General features: G+C 39.5%; 6 protein-coding genes across 10 annotated transcripts; 2 read left to right on the top strand and 4 right to left on the bottom strand.

Moving 5' to 3' along the window:
- Positions 1–540: 540 nt before the first annotated feature.
- LOC6566110 (high affinity copper uptake protein 1) lies at positions 541–9168 on the bottom strand. 4 transcript variants are annotated; one of them, XM_032738718.2, is made up of 7 exons: positions 9094–9117; positions 8429–8532; positions 3715–3825; positions 3350–3549; positions 2975–3225; positions 2348–2377; positions 596–1553 (listed from the first exon to the last, which is right to left on the bottom strand). In XM_032738718.2, the coding sequence occupies exons 3-7, from the start codon at positions 3755–3757 to the stop codon at positions 1352–1354; spliced, it is 726 nt and encodes a 241-aa protein (XP_032594609.1). In that variant the 5' UTR covers positions 3758–3825; positions 8429–8532; positions 9094–9117; the 3' UTR covers positions 596–1351. The 4 variants fall into 4 exon arrangements, with proteins under 4 accessions (XP_032594611.1, XP_032594608.1, XP_032594609.1 ...); XM_032738720.1 differs by lacking the exon at positions 2348–2377 and having other exon boundaries at positions 541–1553; positions 9094–9168; XM_032738717.2 differs by lacking the exon at positions 9094–9117 and having other exon boundaries at positions 595–1553; positions 8429–8481.
- On the bottom strand, positions 6157–7164 carry LOC6566109 (histone acetyltransferase KAT2A). The gene has a single exon (XM_001992336.1). It carries the CDS (start codon positions 7162–7164, stop codon positions 6157–6159), a length of 1008 nt encoding a protein of 335 aa, XP_001992372.1.
- A 349-nt stretch (positions 9169–9517) lies between the features above and the next one.
- On the top strand, positions 9518–10438 carry LOC6566108 (zinc finger protein 593 homolog). Its single transcript, XM_001992335.3, has 2 exons — positions 9518–9583; positions 9652–10438. Exon 2 carries the CDS (start codon positions 9793–9795, stop codon positions 10267–10269), a length of 477 nt encoding a protein of 158 aa, XP_001992371.1. The 5' UTR covers positions 9518–9583; positions 9652–9792; the 3' UTR covers positions 10270–10438.
- A 707-nt stretch (positions 10439–11145) lies between these two features.
- Positions 11146–16738, bottom strand: LOC6566107 (cell division cycle 7-related protein kinase). Of its 2 annotated transcripts, XM_001992334.3 has the most exons (3): positions 15662–16738; positions 14939–15161; positions 11146–13053 (listed from the first exon to the last, which is right to left on the bottom strand). In XM_001992334.3, exons 1-3 carry the CDS (start codon positions 16233–16235, stop codon positions 11421–11423), a joined length of 2430 nt encoding a protein of 809 aa, XP_001992370.2. In that variant the 5' UTR covers positions 16236–16738; the 3' UTR covers positions 11146–11420. The 2 variants fall into 2 exon arrangements, with proteins under 2 accessions (XP_001992370.2, XP_032594604.1); XM_032738713.2 differs by lacking the exons at positions 14939–15161; positions 15662–16738 and adding an exon at positions 13497–13620.
- A 260-nt stretch (positions 16739–16998) lies between these two features.
- Positions 16999–19220, bottom strand: LOC6566106 (protein swallow). The gene is made up of 3 exons (XM_001992333.3): positions 18947–19220; positions 18060–18890; positions 16999–17696 (listed from the first exon to the last, which is right to left on the bottom strand). Exons 1-3 carry the CDS (start codon positions 19158–19160, stop codon positions 17356–17358), a joined length of 1386 nt encoding a protein of 461 aa, XP_001992369.1. The 5' UTR covers positions 19161–19220; the 3' UTR covers positions 16999–17355.
- A 205-nt stretch (positions 19221–19425) lies between these two features.
- On the top strand, positions 19426–20566 carry LOC6566124 (calcyclin-binding protein). Its single transcript, XM_001992332.2, has 3 exons — positions 19426–19609; positions 19668–19837; positions 19909–20566. The coding sequence occupies exons 1-3, from the start codon at positions 19595–19597 to the stop codon at positions 20411–20413; spliced, it is 690 nt and encodes a 229-aa protein (XP_001992368.1). The 5' UTR covers positions 19426–19594; the 3' UTR covers positions 20414–20566.
- Positions 20567–22985: the final 2419 nt, after the last annotated feature.

Raw genomic sequence — 22985 nt, 5'->3', positions numbered from 1 at the left:
CCCAATTCGAAAACTATCTCTGAGAGCAATAGAAAGTAGCTTTTGAAGAAAATACAAATGTTTCGCAATAGCAATTTGTATTTTCTATACAAGGTTTGTATATGAAATTATGTGTGACTCAGATGACGTTTTCCTACCAATTTGAAAAATGCAAAATAAAACCAAGAAAAGTTGCATGTTTTATCTTTAGCGATTGTGTATATTTGTTGTAATCTTTTGTTTGCTTGTATAGATAATATGTATACGTATAAGTTTGATGTTTGCACTTACTATTTGCATTTGCATTTATAGTTAATATCTACAATTTAGATATATGTATATATATATATATATATATGTATATGTAGGCGTCCTATATATATATATATATATATATAGATATTTGTATGTATAATGGTCTATGTAAATATAGCTATGCATGTATCAATTTCGGTGATTTAACAATATCATATTAAAACGGAATTTTCATCATCTATTAACATAAATTCATAAGGGGGTGAGAGATGAGAGCGAATACAAAACAAATATATATATATTTTTTGAAAAGTTATTTGAATATTTTACAAACATTTAATTTTATAAACAGATTGATTGTGTATAATAAGTGTAAGCATAATTATAAAGATGATGTGTAAATATTTTGTAAAAACAAAGTATGAGGAAAACCAAAGGAAAACAAAAGTAAGTAATCAGCATTGAGCAATTGAGAAAATTTTCACTAACTTACATTGAGTACTAATAACAAATGATTCGCTGTTTGTTTTCTGTTTTCTAATTTTTTGTTTTTTTAAAATTTTTACAATATTTTGCTGGGCAACTTTAAACAATAATTTTGGAAAAATTATTGCTTTTGCACTTTCAACTTATCCTCAAAAGTTGCTTGGTAAAAAAAGGAGTACCCAAAGCAACTACTTGTATTTTTTTTTTGCGTTGTGTATAGTTTTTAAATTTTTTTTTTTTTAAATTCACAGTTATAAAAGTTGTAGTGCTGGCAAATGCGTTGCCCGATCATTCAGCACGGATAAAAAAAAATGTATATATATATATTTTAATACCTAAAAATGTATGTAATATGTATGCGTATTTTGGGTATGTCTTGGTGTGTGTATGTGTGTGTGTGTGTGTGTGAATGGGAGCATGTGTGTTTGTATGTGTGTGTGTGTGTAAGGGAGACATTTCGAGAAAATAGGGCAGCGGACAATTTAGGTATCAGGCTGTAAACCGAAATTGTGCCTGGTAGATCGCCAGCTTATCAGGGTGTAGCATCAGAGGTGAGACAGCGCTGGCTGGAGTGGATCGCTGGATTGTGGCTGGTCGTGGTTGTGGTCCTGGTCCTGGCCGTGGTCCGCTGCTAGTGGCAATGCTCCGTCACATCCACAATGACCGATTTTTTCCAGCAGAATAGAAAGTAACCGACACCGGAGCCCAGCACGACCATCATACAGAGCCACACGTTGTAGGTCATGAAGATCAACATCAGCAGGAAGGAGAGCGTCACCTGGAGTACTTGCAGCAGCGTCTGATACAGATGGTTAATGGACAGCATCGTGGGTCTGTAGTGCAATAGGGTCAACACAACATTCAACATTTGATTAGATTGTTCAACGATCAGGTCAAGTAACCCAGACCCCACTCATTTCAACCCACAATAATCGAACAAATAAATAAATAAATAAACGTTACTGGTATTACAAATAGACATATACAAACAAACATAATTATTAACAAGGTTATTTTTGGGTTGCACTTAATTTAATTGCGTATAACGGCTCAAAAGATTATCGATAAGTGGATATCGAACTCATTTGCAACGAAAAAGAGCGCTGTTTTTATGAATACTAAACAAATTAGAATACAATTTAGTTTCTATAGTTAATTCATAGTAGTGCTTTCGATTAAAACAGGGAAACATCAGAAAATCACAAAATAATTGTATTTCTGAAATTTGCTTCACAAGGTGCATTATTATTGAGTTAGACAAAGTTCTATAGACGTTATGTACTACTTTTTTTTTTATTTTTCTTACAGTTACATCAAATTAGTGTGCAAATTTGGATTGTTACGCAAGTGTGCAGTCAGACTGAAGTCTGTAATTTAGATTTGATAATTATGCAATCGATATCAACAAGTTGGATCGGATTGCAAATGTTGTCATCGCCAATGAGGCGCGCGTTTTATTTCTTCAAATCAATCGATAAATTAACGAAGTTGGCCACACGCTCAATTAACGAAGTTCGCCACACGCTCGAAAGAGAGCGTTAATTATGTGTGCAATTGAGACGTGTAACATACACACATATATACAGACATACATACATACGGCATACATAGGAGTTACGATACTTACGGTTGTTTGTGCACAACTTCGCCAACGTATCTGAGGATATGAACATTGTGGCGTTGGCGTAGGCACAGTTAACGGGCAAACGGTAAACGGGTAACGGTTGCGTGTGTTTGTTTTATACGAATACAGATGGGGGAGAGGAGCGAAATCAATATCAGATTGTTATCGTTATCGTTATCAATTTTCAGGCGCGGCAAGATTTCACGATTTTTTTTTTTTTTTTTATAAATATTCATGTGATTATAATAACAATAATAATTATTAAATTAGTTTGATTTTTGTTGTTGTTTTGTTTTGTACATTTGTTGATCAATATTAAATGATGAGCATAATTTACATGATGGCGCGCAAGTTTTTGATATAGTACAGATGATGACGCAGAGGCGAAAAGTGTATGATACACACAAGAGACGAGGCATTAATATGTAACGGTAAACGGCAACGGCAAACAAAATAGCGAGAGAGAGAGAGAGAGAGAAAGAAAAATATATGTAGAAAAGCATTAGAATTGATATTTACAGCAGACACAACAAGGCACAGGACGAGAGGCACGCAGGCAAACAAAAAAAAAAAAAACAAAATAAAAGAGAAAATAAACTGAACAACTAGAAAATGCGAATGGATACTCACTGCACGGGCGAGGGGGCTGCTGCAGCGGATGGTGGGGGTAGTCGTGGTGCCTCCGGATTGCGCTGTGGTCCCGTCACCGGTCGATACTCGAGCAGATTGTACGTTTTCCAGAACAGATACTCGCGATAGTATTTGAGACCCTCGTAGAGCAGCGCCAGCAGAAAGATGGCAATCATGGAGCCAATGAGACCAGCGACCGTCTCAATGTGCCACCAGGAGAACAGTATTGTCTCATCATAGCCAAAGTGGAACTGTCCAAACAGCAGTAAAATATCACTCATCATTTTAAATATCCAAATTGAAATCGAAGTCGAAATGTGTATGTATCGTATATCGAAATGTGTTTGTATTTTGTGATTTGGCACTGGCACTTACCGCCATGGACATCATGTGCTCCATGCCGTGTCCGGTGCCGCCACTGCCATGATGATGCGACGAATGCCCGCCCATTCCCATATCACCGTGAGACGTCTCCAGCGGCGGACTGAGCGTTGTCGTATCCATTGGCGCCATGTGAGCGTGATCGTGATGCATGCCGGCGTGATCGTGTCCATGCATGGAATGGTCTATCAGTTCTGGCCCAATACAAATACACAAATTTAACAATTCATTTAAAAACTAATCAATAATGTTATGAGTAATTCAAAATATTATATGATTTGCAGATGTTCCAGTTCCACTGTTAACGAAAGATTCGCACATGTGGCAACATTGGCAACAAGAACCGTTATTGTACTCACCAACACCAATACTGGGTGCGCTGTGATGTGCATGTGCGTCCATTTTGTTTTTCTTCTTCTCTTTTACTCTTCCAAGTGCTACGATCTGGGGCCGCTTTTGTATTACTTTATCTACGGTGAAAGTTTAATGAACAAAGAACTAGCAAAATACAATTAAAATGGAAAATATAACAAATCCAAATCTGGGTTTGAGATTTGCCTTTTCAAATTTCGGGTTGCCTTTTCAATTCACCGTTGTTTCCAAATCAATTGTCCGACCAGCAAATGTAATTGGAAAGTACACAACTCATTTGCAACCAACATACAGAAATGACGCAGCTCAGCCACAAGACATTTACTCCCGTTTCGGAGCCACCTTTCACCTTGCCCCCATCACCCGACCCCCTGTCTAGCTAACCATAGCAGCTTAGAGAGTTAAGAAAGTGAGGAATGCCATTTTCCCATTGTCTCAGCATTCCTCAAATGAAATTAAATTCCTCAACGGAAGTTCTCAGTTGGGGAGTTGTCATCCAGCCTCAACCTAACCCAACAATTAAATCGATTATCGATTTAAGTTAAGTTGAGCAGAATTCTTGAGCTTAAGCGAAACACGCCTCAGTTTTTTTTTTATGTGGTTGATGTTTTAATTAATAATAATTATTACTTATAGCGAGTACTAGTTGTATTTAAGAGTTGTTCCGTTTTCGGGACACTTGACCGACTAATTCGAGTTTAGCGTCAACTTGGGCATTATCAACTGAAAATTACATATGAGAACAACATGTTGGACTTTATCACATTTTGGCTTACCGCAAAATTCACAAAAGTTGAACTGCAGCCAACGAGGGAATTTTGAATTAAGGCCTTTATTTGTGGTGTGTGTGGCAGCACATATACACACATACACACACACACACACACACACACATCATATCAGAATTGCTGACAAAATAAATGATAAGGTGCATTAGGGGTTTTCGTGTGCTTGCGGTTTTTGTTTGTTTTTGTATGGGATAGTGAGGGAAAGAGGGGGGGATGGGAGGGGAGGGGAGTACATGCAATCAGCGCAATATGTACGACTATACGAATAGCGGGTACCAAGTGCATGCAAAGTATGCCTATATACTATATAATAATATTCAAAATTCGCATATTTAGGCATGGGAATTTACCAGCAAGTCGAATCTTTCAACTTACATACTTATATGTAATATCATATATATATATATACATCTAGCATTTGTCAAAGGTATTGTCGTTGTTTTATACGATCGCAGATAAGTAATACTATTTTTTGTTGTATTGTAATCAACGATCGCTAAACAATTTGTACATTTCGTTGTAGTGAGTTTTGAGTTCAGTTAACAACTATCTCGCCTCCCTCTCTCTCTCTCTCATTATCTCTTACACGATCTCTCTCTGTTTATAGCTGAAGAATCAGGTTTGATCTTAACTGCAATACCTCATTTCTCGCAAAGTAAAATTAATCGCAGAAAAGACAAAGAAAAAAAACCAGGCCCCGTTGATAGATACCACATTAGAGACTATGCCATTGGGCATTGCCAGTCACCAGACTCTCCACTCTCCGTATCCGGGCTTTAATTAGACGAGAAACAAGTTCCGAATGGAATTAGACATGCCGTGCAGCAACAAGCAGCAAGCAACGAGCAACAACCGCAATTTCGTAGTTAGAAAACCCAATTCGGAGTCAGCTTAATATAATGATATGTACACATGTATTGTAGTATGTAAGCCAGCCATTAGACTAACAAAAGGAAACCGCAATAAAAAGCGGTTTGAGGGATTGTTTTTTATTATTATTATTATTACTTTTTTTTGGCTACGTGTTCTCTAGCCAAAGTTAAGGTAAATTCATATCTCAAATGCTGACCCAAAAATAAACTATCAATTATAGAAAGAAGAGATCAAGTTAAGACCATCTTTTTTTGAAATAGATCACATAATGCCCAAATGAGAAATAGTTCTCTAGTTGAGCATAATTTAAAACGGTTTGAAGTCATTCGGCATTTTTGAAGCCCGTCCACCAAATAGTCGCTCACCTTGACGTCTGCGGTGCTGGCAAAGGTTTGTTAACTGGTCTAACTGGCTGGCTTGAATGGATTGGCTTGGAGGTGGCTTATGGCCAGCCCCGTTAAAGCCTCATAAAAAGAAAAGTTACAGCAACAAACAACTTAAGCAAGAGAAATAATTCCTATATATATATAAATATATATAGATGTATGTATTTCTTTTCTGTTTCGCTCATAATTAAAACTTAACTAGATTCACTTTACATTCATTTCGTGTTTGCTGGTAACCAGTCAGCATTATTATTATTATTATTATTAAAGAATTCACTTAGGAAATATTCTTAATTGAGTCAAAATACTGATAAAATGAATAATCACATATTCTCTGAGTTGGCTGTAAATTTTGTACATGCTGCAATCGTGTCGTAATCAGCTAAGACTTGATTGCAGTTTCATGGGGTATTTGATGTGGATCGGCATTCACCTCCGCCTCCTCCTTCTTCTCATCAGGCTGGCAACCGATCTCCTGGAGGGCTGGTATCGATGCGATGGGTCGAATGTCCTGCATAGCATTCTCTTGCCGTACAGTCATCTCTTTGAGCACCTGTTGCTGTTTGCGTACCACAGATTTAAATTTCCTAGTCGCAATGGTCGGATGCAGTTCGCAGTGCATGAGAGTGGCCCCATTGTGAGCTGGCGGAATGTAATTCTCGTAGATGGTGCCAGCGAGCCGAATGTGGGTGCAGAAGCTCTGCTTGCGAAAGAAACCGATGGCAGGGCCACTGGCATAGGTGAGCAGATGCCTCAGACTCTTGCTGAGAACATAGTCTTTCATGTGACCCATCAGACGACCGCCGTGGCCCTTTAGCTGTTCCGACGACACAATCGCACAGAAGACAATCTCAATGAATCCCTGGGTGGGAAACGACACAAAACAAATGCCACCAATTGGCTGGCCACGCTTGACCAGAGCCAGCGTCTTTGAAGTGGGATCGAACAGCACATCGCTAATATATTCCGGCGGCATCCGAGGCGACAGCTCCCCCATAAATATCGATTGCAAAGCGAGCAGAGAAGTCTTTGATTGTGTGTCCAACGGTTTCGCCATTGAGCTGCCAAACAGATGCAACGTAATGAAATCGTTGGCAATATTCGAAAGATTCTCAACAGCCACAGCATTATTTGCAGTATTTGCTTTGTTGGGCGACTTCAGCAGTGGCAGTCGCATTTGTGGTGCACCTCTTACGCCACAGCATGTGGCAACGGCAGCCACAACAGGTGGCTCATTCTCGTCATTCTTAGTGCTCATTGCTGGCCTCGATTCGTATTTCATTTGATTCATAGACAGATCGTCGGGATCAGAGTTATGGAATTGTAGTAATTGTCTCTCCTCTGCTGACTCGCACCAATTACCACCCCACATGGGATCGCCCTTAATCATATTTCTTTTTTTTGTTGCCTCTTCCTCTTTCTCTACTTCAAAAACAATAAACAAATAACCATTAAACGGAGATTGTAATGCAACTCGAAACATTTAACATAGATACTTCAACAACATCACAATCTAAATTAACAAATTACAAATTCCAAATTACACACACACACACATACACATGCTTATGCTTATCAAATACTACTTATTGCTTTGAATTGTTAGTTCATAAATGATGTGATAAATTTGACTTTCACATTTGGCAACAATCGCCGTGAGAGACAAGATCAAAGATCAGCTAAATTGCGAATTTTGACTTGGTTACGGGCATTTGGTTTTTGATTTTTAGCTGTCTTTGCTTTTTTTTTTGCAATTCGGTAAACGAACTCCCAAAAATTGCGTTTTTTCCGTTTTAGGTGTGTAAGCAAAAAAGACTTTCGCTTTTAGCTGGATGAATTAGCTTGGATTTAAATGGTATATTTATGGACTGTGTGTGCACACACACTCAAACATATGTATGTATGAATATTCTTTGATTATGTGCAAAACTTTCGTTGATATTGCAGCACTGATATTTGAAAAGAAAGAAAAACATTTGCATATGCATAAATAAGAGCTAGATAAACATGGAATGGTAAATATATAAATGTAAGCTTATCATTCAGTAATACTTAACACATATAAAATTACCCTCATTTTATTCGCATTAATAATGCACTATTTATCTATTGTGCATCGTAATGCAAACACTTGTTATCGTTTTTTTTTTTATGTGTTTGAGCAACACTGAGCAGAGAGCGAAAGAGAAAAAGAAAGTGACTCTCTGGCAGACACTTGACAATGGGAGACTGTGATTGGTGCATGGATTCGCCGGTGCGTTCATTCATTTATAATGCCAAAACGATGCAAGCTTTTGAGAGCGAGTGTGTGTGTTGGTGTCTGTTACGTCACAGTGCGCGCTACATTCAAGTTTCGAGACAATTACAAAAATTGCACGACTCGATCACAATGCAAAATCGATCACAATGCAAAACAGATACAAATACCAAGACACACACACACACACACATATGCACATACACGCAGGTGACGACGTAAATGCATATAACTGTTAAATGGCGAATCAAGTGATTAACGAACGAGGCAGCCCCCCACTCCCCGCTCCACTTATGAACGGTCCCTCGCACGTTCTTTCGTTCTTTTGTCAACTGATAAGTGTTGTTATATAGATTAAAAGAAAGGCAACTACAGCAACAATATTTATTGTACTTACTGCACTTGACGGCTGCGCCTGCGAATACAAATACTACGAACGGATAATAAGCCGGTATATATATCTATATACTTATATATACTCAAAAGGGAATGTGTGCAAAGCTGAAACAGAAATCAGTAATGTGAATAAGCAAAATAAATGTACATCATTTATCTCAATTTTTTTTCTTTTTTGATTTGGAATCACTGTCTCAAGTACGCCCGCTGCATGCACACACATACACACACACACAGTCACTTTACGCGTAGAGAGAACAACAGGAACAACAAAATCCGTCGTTTGGCGCTTTGTAGGAGGAGCAGTCAGATGCACAAGCACAACGAGAACAGCTGTTCATAACGGCAAAAATGGCCAATGTGAAACAGACGACTAAATGACGTTTGTTTGCAGGTGGTTCATCGTCCAATAAAATCATGCTTAATTTTGACAGTTGATAGTTTCCACTTGTACACTTTGTTCATTTTATACACGACATAACTCAAAAAAAAGTGCAAGGAAAAAAATAATTGAGGAAAATCCCGCACTGTGGCAACGTTATTTAATCACATATCAAGCATGTTTTAATTTGCATATGTGTGTGTGTTGCAGGCTTATGAGCTACATTGTTGCACTATCGGACTGCAATTAAGCTATTGTTTATTTTATAATACTGCGTTATTTACTTCGTTTTGCCGTATTGATATCAAAGCAATGAGAAACTAAAATGCGCACGTCCGTTCGCAGACAACTTGTTCGCACGATTAAAGTGCCAGCTTCGTCACGGCCGCGCAGCCGAAAACGATTGTTGAGCTTTTTTTCCTTGCAAATCGATTCTTTAGCTATCGAGTACTTTTTTCTTTTTGCATATCGATTATGGAAAGTTTCGTGTGTGCTGTGTGTATCACTAAAACAAAGCTCACTTATGGTTAATATAATTGAATACTTATTGTATAATTACAATATTATGTCATAGGAATTGCAAATAGAAAAAATAAATATTAAGGTAATCAGTTGTGTAGTGTGTACACAGCTGGTTTTAGTGTCGCAAAAAGTGTGTACACACTGCACGGTCTGCAGCCGCAACAACAGTGTGTACCTATAAAATTTAGTTGGATGAATATTTACATGCACTGCGCAATAAATCGAGGAAAAGCGTTTATTAACAACCATAAAGTATGTTAAAATTATTATTGATGATTGCCCGTTTCTTATACTGATTGATTTCATCTCTTGAATATTAGCATATACATTTTTGGCACTTGCTGCTGCAGTCAAAACAAAACAACAACAAAAGCACGTGCAACGTGCATCGTTAGCTGCAAGCAAATCGGCAGCAAATTTCCTTTCAGCGAAGACAGATATAATATTAAAAGCGCATCAGGATGGGTATGGTACAGAAGCGCAAGAAGATGCACTATGGCGACACGCATCTGCAACGTCGCTGGCGTGTACGGAATCGTCGCCGGGATCTGGACCAGATCGATGACGATATGCGAACGCAGAGCGCCGAGCTAATTAATCAGAATGTGGATCTAGATAAGCCGGGATTTGCGCAATTCTATTGTGTGCACTGTGCCAAGTACTTCATTGATGACACTGCGCTGCAATCACATTTCCACACCAAGGTGCACAAGCGCCGACTCAAGGCGCTCGAGTTGGAGCCGTACAGCATCGAGGAGTCGGAACGGGCCGTTGGTCGCGGCAGCTACCAGAAGGCCAAGAAGCGAGTCATCGAGACGCAGCCGAGCAAGGATGAGGTCAAGGCGGGCAAACGGATCAAAGTGGAGGATAAGGACACAGAAGAGCCCACGACATCAGCAAAAGTGACACGAAAGAGACCCAACAAAATGGAGACCTAAATCTTACATTTTATAGATTAATACATTTTTTTCTTCTATTATCATACAGTATCTCACAGCTTATTTCGGCAGTGTCTGGCAAAAATTTTAAAGTGCTATAAAGTTTAAACAAAGAAACAAACGCAAAATGTTTAAATGTCAATTTGTTTTATGTTATATCACGTTTGAAAAGGAAACTTCAGTTTTCATTAAAATGCTAGACACTGCCGAAATAAGCTGTGAGACACTGTATGTCAACTTTTGCAAATCTTAAAAAACAAAATAAATTGTATACATAAATATGTATATTTAGATATATTCAAATCACAGGTTTTGTCGTGGAACTAACGAAAGAAATCATTTGGTTCGTAGAGAATTTGAATTCAATTTGACTTGAAATCGAATTGAGGACTGCATCCAAAAAAAAAACCTCTTTTGCTTCTGCAAATTGCAGGGCATAATTTTAAACAGATTGAAACTCTTTTCCCCAACTGGCCAAAAGACTATTTCAATAATTTCAAAATGTACAAACTACATTATAAATTCTGTCCGCAAAAAAAAAAAAAAACAGTTTTATGTGTATAATTATATATATATATATATATATATATATATATAGAGGTACATATATATATATGCGTGTATATATAGTTATAAATTTTATAATGTATTTTTGGTGTACATATAGTGGGGTTTTTATCAAAAACCAATCGAATCCGATTTGGATTTTCGATTTTGAGTATAATAATGAGCGCTCAAAACAATTATGAGGTATGTTTTTTCCATTTGATTTGTTTCTCTGTTCATGTACTCTGCTTATTGTATATTTAATGAAGTAAAGTTCTCCAAATGTACAAATAGTTCTTATTTTTCGTTTCTTTCTTTGTTGTTTGTTGATTTTTAAGTAGTTGCGTCCGAGGACGGCAATTTGGGTTTTCGGCTTTGTGATCCCTTCTAATCCTCACTAAAGATATGCATGGGGCTGCTAGATGATAACTGGGCAGTGTTCATGACGATGATGAAGGTGATGGTGTGTGTGTGTGAGTGGTGTAGGTGTGTGTGTGTGTGAGTGTACATATGTACATGTTATATATACAAAACTTGACACTGGTGCAAAAAAAAAAAAAAAAAAAATTACTTCTATTGGTTGTAAAAAGGGTTTCGACTAGTTTTCACAATTTGTTTAAATTTGGATGCAGCTGCTCCGCAGTTGCAGTTCCAGTTGCATCTGCAGCATATTGTTGGCCAGATACTCCTCCAGCTACAGTTACAGCTCCCGATCCCATTCCAGCTTCTGCCTCTGGCTCTGCTTTGGTGGCGCGCCTGCGCGTCGTTTGCCTCAGTGCGTCATTGTGGCGCCCCACTTTGGCAGCAGTGTTGCTGGTGCTGGTGGTGTTGATGTTGTTTGCTTGTGGCTCCGTGAAGAATGGATGATTGAGAGCCTCCTCGGCGCTGATGCGCTTATGTGGATTGATCTCGAGCAGTTGACCGAGCAGATCGTAGGCACTCTCCGGAAAGCATTCGTAGGGATCGAGTGGCTCCGTCACATATAAGGTCTCCTCGCACAGGCAATTGAAGGAGTATTGATCACAGTTCTTGCACATAAGGATGCGTCCATCGGCCGATTCATATTTGCGCACCATCCGCTGATCGCTGAAGATGAGCCGATGCCGGAATCGCAGGCACAGGCTACGCAAATTCAATGGTTTCGATCGCTGGCTAAGCGTCACCATGCGCTCCAAGGCGAGGGCCGTTTTGCGTATGGCTCGATCACCAAAGATGGTCACAATCTCGGCCAGTGCCACAAAATCATTGGGCGCCTTAAAGAACGGATACACCGACGAGAGTATCGATAGAAAGATGACACCCGCCGCCCACACATCAACAGCGGTCGTCTGATCCGCATACTTGAGCAGCACCTCCGGCGGCCGATAGCCGGGTGTGCCCGCTCGCGATGCATGCACCTCCTTCTTCATCAGGCAGTTGAGGCAAACGCTCGGATTGGCAAAGCAAAAACATTTCGATCCGCTCAAGGCACCACCGGCAGCTGCAGCAGCAGCACTCGCACCACCAACAGCACCACTCGCACCGCCAGCTGTGCGATTTGTGTTGTATTTACTAACGGATGGTGCACTCTGTTCCGGTTGCTGTATGTTGCTCGGTAGCTGTGACGGCATCTGCTGCTGATTGCCCGTCGCCTGATTGGCCGAGACAGTGGCATCTTCGTTAAGCGCCGACTGCTGCTTGGCAGACTGTGCAGCAATCGCAGAATTTACAGGCTTGAGCGGCATCTTGTTCCAGTTGCTCACCGCCTGGTCATCGATGAGCCGCATCCGCTTGACGGCGCCACCAAGTGTTGCCTCCATCGTCGTCGTCGTCGGCAGTTGTTGCTGCTGCTGATTTGAGTTCACTTCGCGTTCCCTCGGCCGCTTGCTGCTGTTGCTTAACATAGCCTTGCCACTGCCACCGCCACGCAATGCCGGCTGCTGCTGCTGGAGCTGGAGGTGAAGCTGTTGCTGCTGAGAGACATTCACATGCTGAGCGAGACCAAAGTCGACAAGCAGAAATTGGCCCTGCCGGCGATTGTACAGAAAATTGCTGGGCTTCACATCCCGATGGATGACATTGAACTTGTGGACATGTCGCAGCGCCTGGAGCAGATTGTGCATATACAAACGAATCTCCGACACATCCATTTTCGTATAGAAATCGTGAAAACGATCGTGCGGCATGTAGGGCATCACAAAAGCCGCCGATGCCTCGTAGCGCAAACAGCAGTGGACGCCAACCACGTTGTTGGTGCCCCTGCAACGATGCGAGAATTGTGAACGAGATTAGTCAATATATATATATGGAATCTGGAAACTGTAATATAATGATTCCTATGTGGATTGTCTACCAACTGTTGCGTGTTGGCAATTCAAGCAGGGATTTAAACAGAGACAACAACTCAACAAATGAACTCCCTCATGATGGGTGTATTATCTGATAGATATCAGCATGCCTCCTCCTCCAATTCCACCTCCCCCTATTCCTCCTCCCGTCCTGTCGATTGCAACATTTTTGAAACATTATTTCGAGATGACTTTCAATCTATGCTTGTCCAAATTTCACTCTCAAATAAGTCAGCACCATTTCGTCGTCAATTCGTCATAATTCTGGCGAAATCTTGACACAGCGCTATTAGCAATACTAATAATATAAATGAATTTATATATAATATATATATTATGTATATTTATATTTACAGATATATATATAACTTAAAGGTGGTTGAGATGAGGTCATTTCGGCTGCTTCAACTTAAGTGGGAGGATGTCCAGGGCGCCCACGTCAACTGGCGACTGGCGAAGCACCGACGTCACAGCAGTGATTATTTCACATAGGCCCCATTCCCCATCTCTCCCTTAGAACACATCCGCCCGCACCCATCTCCCCCAATAGAGGCAGCACAACTGCGCACGACCCAATCCGCATCCCCGTGTCAAATGTAATTATTATCGCTGTGACGCAACTGGGCAACGGAATTTGCGCAAATTGAATGGCAACGGAATAGAGCAAGATATATACATAAATACATATATATAAATATGTATATATGCATGAACAGATGTACGCAAAGAGCGAGCGAGAGAGAGCGGAGACTTCAGTTCACTGGCATACACAGACAGACGGACAGAGAGATAGACAAACCGGCCGGCTATCATTATTATTATTATTATTATGAGTGTGTTCCACTGAAAAAGAGTGAGAGAGGAATATGCCTGAGGGAAATCCAAGAGTGCTGGCAGCCAATTGGTAATTGGTATTTGGGTTAGCTGTTATTTGTTGCCGATAACCTTGCTCAAGGTAGTTCAAAGCGGTATTTAACGGTTCTTCTACGTCATCGGCCAGTCATTGAGATATATATATATATATATATGTGTGTGTGCGTGTGTGAATTGGCCACTTATCTAATCTTAGGCAAGCAGCACACAGTCTATCGATAGCAAACACAAGTGTCCAAGGCTTGTAATCGATAATTATTTTGAGATTATGCATTTGAAGGATATGCAAGCAAAACTAAATTTCCTTGCGCACATTTTAATTCTTACATAAATGTGTGCAACTGTGCTTTTACGTATAAACACAGAATAATATTTATATACTTATGCATATGATTTGTAAACAAACGTAACAAGTTTGTCTAGCGAGCGAGAAAGAGAGAGAGAGAAGAGTGCACGTGAATGGTGTGTGAAAGTGCAATAAACGTTGGGCCAATGGCAACGCTAGCCGCAACTTAAATAAATTGCAATGACGTATGTACATAGGTATCTATATATGTATGTGTGTGTGTGTATGTATGTGTGTTGTATGCATGTATGTATGAGTGTGTGTGTGTGTGTGTGTGTGTGTATGCATGTATGTATGTATGTGTGTGTGTGTATGCATGTATGTATGTGTGTGTGTGTATGTATGTGTGTGTGTGTATGCATGTGTGTTTGGATGTTTGTAGCTTCGGCTGACGTCGTTCGTGACGCTCTAAACAAAAAATCAGAAATTAAGAACAAAAAAAAAGGGAACAGAAAAAAAGACTATCAAGTTTTGCTTTGGTTTGGAGTCGCGTCAGAGTCGGGTGCAGATTGAATATTGCTTGATGATTTATTGATATTTTATAGATGGATCATACAACTAGCTGGATCGTACATACCCCATATCTGTCATGCATTGCAGCTCCTTCATAATGCGATCCGGGTGACTGGTGGGTATATGATGTTTGATCGCAAACTTGCGCCGCATTCCGTCCGGCAGTTGTGCCTCCCGCTTCAGCGTTGCCAGCAGCACGGTGCTAAATGTACCGTTGCCGATGCGACTCTGCACATTGAATATCTGGCCAATGTCCGGTATGCGATGCAGCAAATCGCTGATGGCCTCTGCGATATATATACATATATGCGATGTTAGTATGTATTGATTACTATACTCGATTCTTGTAAAATCTGGCAGCACTTAACTCCCATCTCTCTCCCCTCACCCAGTCACTTCTTGTTTCTTTTGAGCCGAACTCTATCAAGCGATGTTCGATATATTTTTTATTTTTTTTGGATGATCCAAACTTCTAAAAGGCAATTGAACTTTTTTTGTTTTTGGGCTTTATCGTTTATGTTATCCTTATATATGAACATTGTACTTTTTCATCGTATGTGGTACATATTTTTGTCTTTCTATTTTGTGTGTACAAAATTCATTTTTTCCAAGTGGCAAACGAAAGTTGTGCACAAAAATAGATTTCGAAGCGACAGACAGACGGACAGTGTTGTGCCGTAGCAAAAGAATCATATATGTATGTAAGTAGATATGCAAACATACAAACATACGTATGTATATTGAAGAACAAACGGAAAAGAAAACAAAATGGTGGCTTGCCGTTTACCTTCGCTTTTGTTGCGCGGCTTCGTCCTGCTGCTGTTGTTGCCCAACGCATATTGTTCCAGCGTCGCTGCTGGCGTCTGTTTCTGGAGCCTCAACGCATTGTTGCCATTATTATTATTATTATTGTTGTTGTTGTTGATGTGATTGTACTGCTGCTTATGATTAAATGTTGCTGTTGTTGTTGTTACTGCTTGTTGTTGCTGTTTGTTGATGCGAGGTGAAAATGTTGTTGTTGTTGGCGGCATTGACACATTGACACTGAGGCCCTGAAATCTAGCCAATTTGGGACTAGAGTTGCCATCGATTGCTGATTGCGGTTTGTTGCCACTGTCGCTGCTGTTCCCGTTGCTGCCTATCCGCGTTGCAAGTGAGAGTTTGATAGTGGTGGTGATGGCAGCAGCAGTAGCAGCTGCTTCTGCTGATGGTGGAGTAGAAGCTGCTTCTGCTGATGGTGGAGTAGCAGCTGCTTCTACTGATGGTGGTGCTGCAGCGAGTAGAGCCGTGGTGCTTCTCCTGCTGCTGCTGTAGGCGATGTCGTAGGCATAGCCGGAACCGAAAGTGATGCGCTTCTCCATTGTCCAGGCGTCGTTCGCATTACCAATGGCACCAATGCCACCATCGGCCTGAGATGGTTGTGGATCGGGTTGTGGTTGTCGATGTGGATGTGGAGCGGAGCGTATCGAGTTGGGAATTTTGCTGCCGTTGTCCGGTTTGATCCGCTTTCAATTGACGCACAGCTTTTCTTTTTTTTTTCTTATTATTTTTTTTTTGCCGCCCTGCAGTACGAATGTACTTAAAAACACATTACCATTTTGAGCACAAAAAAAAATGTTTTTTTTTTCTTTTTGCTTCAGCCAAACGTGATTGTTGAGCGCTGTAATTTAACTGAGTTTTTGCTTTTCGAACCGTATACTTTTTTACTCGATTCTGAATCGAACCGATTCTGTCGTGTCTTCTGCTGCTCTGCTGACGCTCCCACTGCCAATCGCATATAGCGTGACGTACATACAGCGAATCACGCACGATGTTTGGCGAATATGAACAGAGGGAATAGTTACCTCTCCGCACCACTTGCCGTATTATCGAATAATATGCGCCACCATACGGTATTCTTTACTCACTCTTTCGTTTATTTGCCCATTACAATCATTTTCAGACAACGCGAGCTTATCGGCCAGCGATAAACGGCGACCAGCTGATTGCAGTGTTGCATATCGTTAGCATATTGCTTAGCCACCTCGTCTTGTATATCGATTACCTAAAATTCAAATTAATATTCATTACTGCAATTTCATTCTAATTTAAGGGCGCAACAGTAATAATAATAATCGGCGTAAATAATTGGCATGCATAAATTTAATGTAAACTTACAAAGGTGATTAAAACATACAATTGGATTGGTTAAAAAATAAACGGAAAATTTTGAAAACGCCAGCGTTAAAATTCAACGGGCGTTATATTACAAATATTGGGGCAATTTTGCCGATTGCCTATCCACATTAATATTTCGAATACATGGCATACATAAATTCCATAAATACTTACAAAACTGACTAAAACGTAAAAGTACAATATTTTTTTACAACAATTGGAAAGGTAAAAAAAAAAGAAAAATAAATGAACTAACGCAAACTTTTGAAAACGCCCGCGTAAAAATTTTACGGTGCAATAAATAAATATTATAAATAACAGAAATTAACGCAAAAGATTGCCAGTCGGACGCGCCATAAGCATATATTTGCTATCGGCTATCTCATCTAATGTATGGTTGGGATCACTGCAACGGGCACACGGCCCAAATAGACGCAACAAAATGCGAGAAGCCAGCGACTTCCGCCTTCGGTCTAAATGCAGCCCGGTAATTTCGATCTGAGTGCTGGTGCTGCTGTTGGTGCCATGTTGATCAACTTCGATGGCGGAGTCATTGCTGCTCGGATCGCTCCTGGCCCAGTTGTTAGTTGTTGTTGTTGTAGCAGTGAGGCGATTGCTACTGGTTGGCGGCAAGTTGACGCCAAAGTCAACGCCATCGTTGCTTGCTGTAATTGAATAAAGAAACATAAGATATTATATATCAATCATATACCATTTTCTGTCCTGAAAACTCAACTAGTATTATACAAAAAGGCAAATTATTTAAAAATGATTTTAGCTTTTCACATATATAACACTTAATTTTTTAAAAATAATATCTAATATACTTTGAGAAATTCGAATTTGTTGCGCTGTCCAACTAACATTTTTAACTTTTAACATTTTGGACAACTCTACTCATCTCAACCATTATTATAAAAATAGCAGTTAAATTTTGAAAATGCAAAACGCATATATGCTAATATGTCGATATTAATAATATATGTATATATAAATATATAGATATATCTACTTATCGTAGCCCTTACCAATTGCGTTAGCCTCCAGTTGGGCGCCGTCGTTGATGAAATCTTGCAAGTGAAGCCTGCGAGCCGCCGGCGACATATTGAGCATAGGTAATTCAGTAGAACCAACGCTGCTGCCCAACGTGATGTCAGTCAAATTACAATTGGGATGTGGCTGTGGAGTTGCGTTCGCCGCAATTGCTGGTATGTCCGGCATATCGGAGAAGCGAAAAATGTGCACGGTGTGCAACAGCAGCGGCGGCAAATCGGTTTGGGTCGCCTTGGCCACGCACTGTCTGCTTGGCTGGCCGTAGATGGTCGGCAAAAAGGAGCGGCCATCATTTGACGCGGCAAGCTTGTCGGACGATAGTCGCTTGAGCTTATCCTTGCAATCGGTAAGTTCGGTGCGTACCGATTCAAAGTTGCGACGCAAGAGGATGTGATCGTTGGACTTCTTGCTGAGGCGGGCCTCCAGGAAATCGTTGTACATCTGCAGAGTGTCCTTTTCGTTGCTGAGGCGCTCAAAGCTCTCGTCGCGCGTATTTGTGTCCGCTTCGCTGCTGTGCGCCGTTGACATCGATTCGTCGTCGTTCAGCTTGGCCTGTGTGAGCGATTCGGGCATGGAACGATGCCGTTGAAACGTGTTCGATGGATTGCGAGGCTGCTTTGCTGCCTGCTCATCGAGATCCCTAATGTATTTGCGCACCTTACTGGTCACGTGCTTGTAGCGCCGCTTCGTGTATGCCGAGTGTATGTCCTGATAGGATACGGCCTTGCTACTGCGTTCACTGCCCAACTTTGGATGCGTCGAGGCTCCTTCGTCGTCCTCACATTCATTATTAGCCTTGTTGTTATCTGCGTCAACGGATGGCATTATCAAAATGAGTTTTCAGTTTTTTTTTTTTGCTTACCATGTTTGTTGTCTGCGTGGTGGAGTCCCACGGGATCACTGGCGCACGTGTTCTCCGAGCTGTTTAAAAATTGCGAAGCGCCGCGCTCAAAATTATCGGCCTCGTCGAGGTTCAGAGAGAAGCTGTATTGCCGTTGCAAGTTGCTTGTGTTTTGCCGGGCGTTCAGCTTATCAAATAGCTCATCGGCGGGAAAACTTTCATCCTCCAGACTCATGATTTATTTTATTATATTTTTTTTTCAAAATCACACAGAGCTCACACGAACATACAAATGGAAAACATACTGGAAAAGCACCGTTTTGATAAGCGTTGCCAGAAATGACTACTAGGTCTCTAAATATGAAAATAGACCACTATATATATGTAAATATATATTTAACTATATATAACTACTTTGCTATGATATTATATCAACACTTATAGCTTTGTCCGTTATAGCAAATTGTAACTATTTATATTTTTGAATCGACCATGAACTTGGCATATTCAAACGTCGTGAGCGGCATATCGATATATTCAACGTATCGATATATTGCTAGAAGAAGCACATCCATAAGCCGGCGTCATTGTTGCTCGAAATTTCTTCTCTACAATTACACATTGCTCACGTTTTGACCAAGTGTGATCCACTGAATACAAACAGCAACAATGCCCGTGGAACAGGTGAGTTTAAATATGTAATTTAACAAGAGGCAAAACAAACCCCATCGTTCGATTCCAGCTGAAGGCCGATGTCGCCGAATTCGCCGCTTTGTTGGAGCAGGCGAAATCTGCGCGTGTTAGAGGAGCTTTGACGCAGGCCAAGGCGGAGGCGGAGCGTGAAATTAACAATCTGGAGATCAAGGCATGCCTGGCAGCGGAACGCCAAACGTCTGGCGGTGATACAAAACGGTAAGACTAACGGTTTACAATTTGCTATTTTGCAAATAACAAATAAAATGCATTTTGTTTGCAACGCACAGTTATTTGCATGAGCTGACGGACTACGGCTGGGATCAGAGCGTTAAATTTGTGAAGCTTTTTATTACATTGGATGGCGTACAGAATTGCGCCGAGGAAGCTGTCACCGTTAACTACACGGATCACTCGCTGCAGCTGCACGTGAGCAATCTGAACGGGAAGGACTTTGGCCTTTCCGTCAATAATCTGCTGTATGCCATCGATGTGGCGAACAGTTATCGCAAGGTGAAAACGGACATGGTTGCGATATATCTGAAGAAGGTCGAGGAGGGTCAGAACTGGGATGTGCTCACATCGATACAGAAGCGGCTCAAGCAGAAGCAGGACAGCGAAATGGCCAAGGACACTGAGAATCCCGAGGGGGCGCTGGTCAACATCATGAAGAAGATGTACAACAGCGGCGATTCCAAGACGAAGCAAATGATTGCAAAGGCCTGGATCGAGAGCCAGGACAAGGCACGCCTCAATCCGGCCGAAGGCGGTTTTGGCAATCTGGGCGATCTATAAGTAGTATTTAAAGGAGAGCAATCAATACACGATACTATATACATATGTACCCTATATATATTCCTCATTTGTTGATTGTAATCGAATATATATGTATGCGTTTGTGTATTTAAATATAGTTCGAAGTAAACAAAGGAAATCGTTGGTCTTTTTCTCAATCTTTTTATTATTTCACATATTTTGCAGCTAGCAGAAAATGTGACATGTTTAAATTTAGTACGGATGTGCATGCATTAATTAATTGCCTGTCAAAATGCAGCGCAAGTCGCCTGATTATTTCCAATTAGATGCAGATGCACTAGCTAATTTACTTTGACGACAGGTGAGCGGAGCCACAACGGACAACAGCGTCCTTAATGACTCCACTTCTATAATTAAGCAAAATGCTTTCGGTGCCAGACGATGCCAGATGATGATGCACTTGGCAAGTACCTTTTCGCTTACCAACCAAGCAACCAATTCGCCATGCGAGATTGGCAACATCAGCGAGATGTGAGATATGTGAGATACACATACAGTTTATGATCTGCAAATAGAATCAACTGACAGACATATGACAATTGTGATTGGGAAAAGGAAAACCAAATCGTTTTGTTTTTCTTTTCGTTTTTTTACTAGTATATAGGCGTATTTATTTATTAAACGTTTGTGATTAAAATCAATAATGTTTCTGTTTCTGTTGTTGTTGTTGTTTGCATACATACATATTTGTAATCTATTCCATTTTTAATAGTTAGTTTGCTTTAAATGATTTAATAATATTTAATTGTATTTAAAATACATTTTATATGTTTTGCGTTTTATCAATTTCCAACAAAAAAAAAAACACACGAAATTGAAAAAAAAAATTAGAGAGCAGCATAATAAATTGACAGTAAGTCAACACAGCAGCAAATACACATAAAAGATACATTTCTTTTTTAAATCAATCGTTTTTTTTTGTTTTTTCTTTTTTCTTCTAAATTTATATATATTTTAAATGTGCGTGTGTTGTAAACAATTAAATTGTCGTTTTGCTGAAATTAATTTGCAGTGTTATCGTTTCGATTTGATCTACATATGTTTTTTGTGTATATAGTTAGGAGCTTAGGTCCTCAGATATAGTAGAGAATACATATGTGTTACATTTGGGCATATAAATACGTTTGCCTGTTGTTTGAAATACATTTGGTTTACGTTACAAAACTGAAAAGAAGTTCGACTCGAAATCATATACATATTACATTAAAAAAAACATCGAACACAAGGCGTCAAAGATTGAATAGTGGAGCGTATTCATAACGTAAGGATACATATATTTATATATATTAAATACTTATATGCATACATTCAAACACATATATGTACACATCTTAATAAAGGTACGACGTACTAAATATGTTAAATTTGCTATCAAAAGAAGCAAAAACCCAAAAAAAAAAAACTATTATAAGAAGAAAAAAAATACATTTTTATGGTTATTTGTTTTTTACACATATTTATACCGTATGGATGTGTATATATTTCCACGAAATTAAGATAATCTTTTGTCAAATGATAACTGTAATCGAACACTTGTCCGACCTAATTATATGGGGATTATAAGTTTAGCATAGTATGGTTATGGGACTCGATCTATATATATATATATATATATATATATATATATATATATGTAAGTATGCATAAGTATATGTGTGTTGTGGTAATTAATTAATCGAGTAATTATTAAGGGAATTACTTAACATTTTTTATAAATTTGTGACCGCCGTCTACATTGCTGTAGTATTTTTTTTTATTATATTTGTTTTTTTTTTTTTATTATTTGTTTTTGTGTATGGGTTGTAAATGAAATTAAGTTCGGTCTTTGCCTTTTCTAAGTAAAGCACCAAAAATTTAGTTCAACTCTCTGTTTTTCTTTTCGATACTTTCATGTGTCCTAACTAAGACCATATACATTGTATATATATATATATATATATATATACGAATGTATGTATATATTCTTTTGCGTTTTATCTATCATGTCGTATCGTATCGTATCGTATTTTGTATGTGTAAAATTGAATTTTCGTTAAAAGCTTCTCTTCCCCCATATTATTTTGATTTTGTTTTTTTTTCACATTGATGGCTTTTGCTTGAGTATAAAAATAAATGTTCCTTTTTCTAAGACTATGCTGGAAAAAAATTCATCGCACACACACACACAACACACACACACACACACACGCACAACAATCAGTCCTAATTTGATACTTTTATTACGCAAGTATCTAGATACATTTCCTCTTTAATTGCATTATTATTTTTCAGCCTATATACAACATCTTTGTATGTGGGTGTGTGCGGTATATATATATATATATATATATAAGTGTGTGTGTGTGTGTATGGAGTAATCGTAAAACTTCTAGAAAATTATGCGGTTTCTATGTATGTGGTTGCTTCTAAGATCTATCACGAGAGCAATGCATATGTGTAAGTAAGTTTTGCTTAGTTTAATATCCTATACGACACAGAAATAAAGAATACCTTGAGTGGTAAGAGTAAGAAGATGAAACGGTTAAGTTTTAGTTTAAAGTCTCAATTTGGA

This window comes from Drosophila grimshawi, unplaced genomic scaffold (assembly GCF_018153295.1).
Source record: "Drosophila grimshawi isolate 15287-2541.00 unplaced genomic scaffold, ASM1815329v1 contig_848, whole genome shotgun sequence".
Classification (NCBI taxonomy): domain Eukaryota; kingdom Metazoa; phylum Arthropoda; class Insecta; order Diptera; family Drosophilidae; genus Drosophila; species Drosophila grimshawi.
Note: the sequence above shows the minus strand (reverse complement) of the source record. Positions and strands in the feature narration are given on the sequence as shown.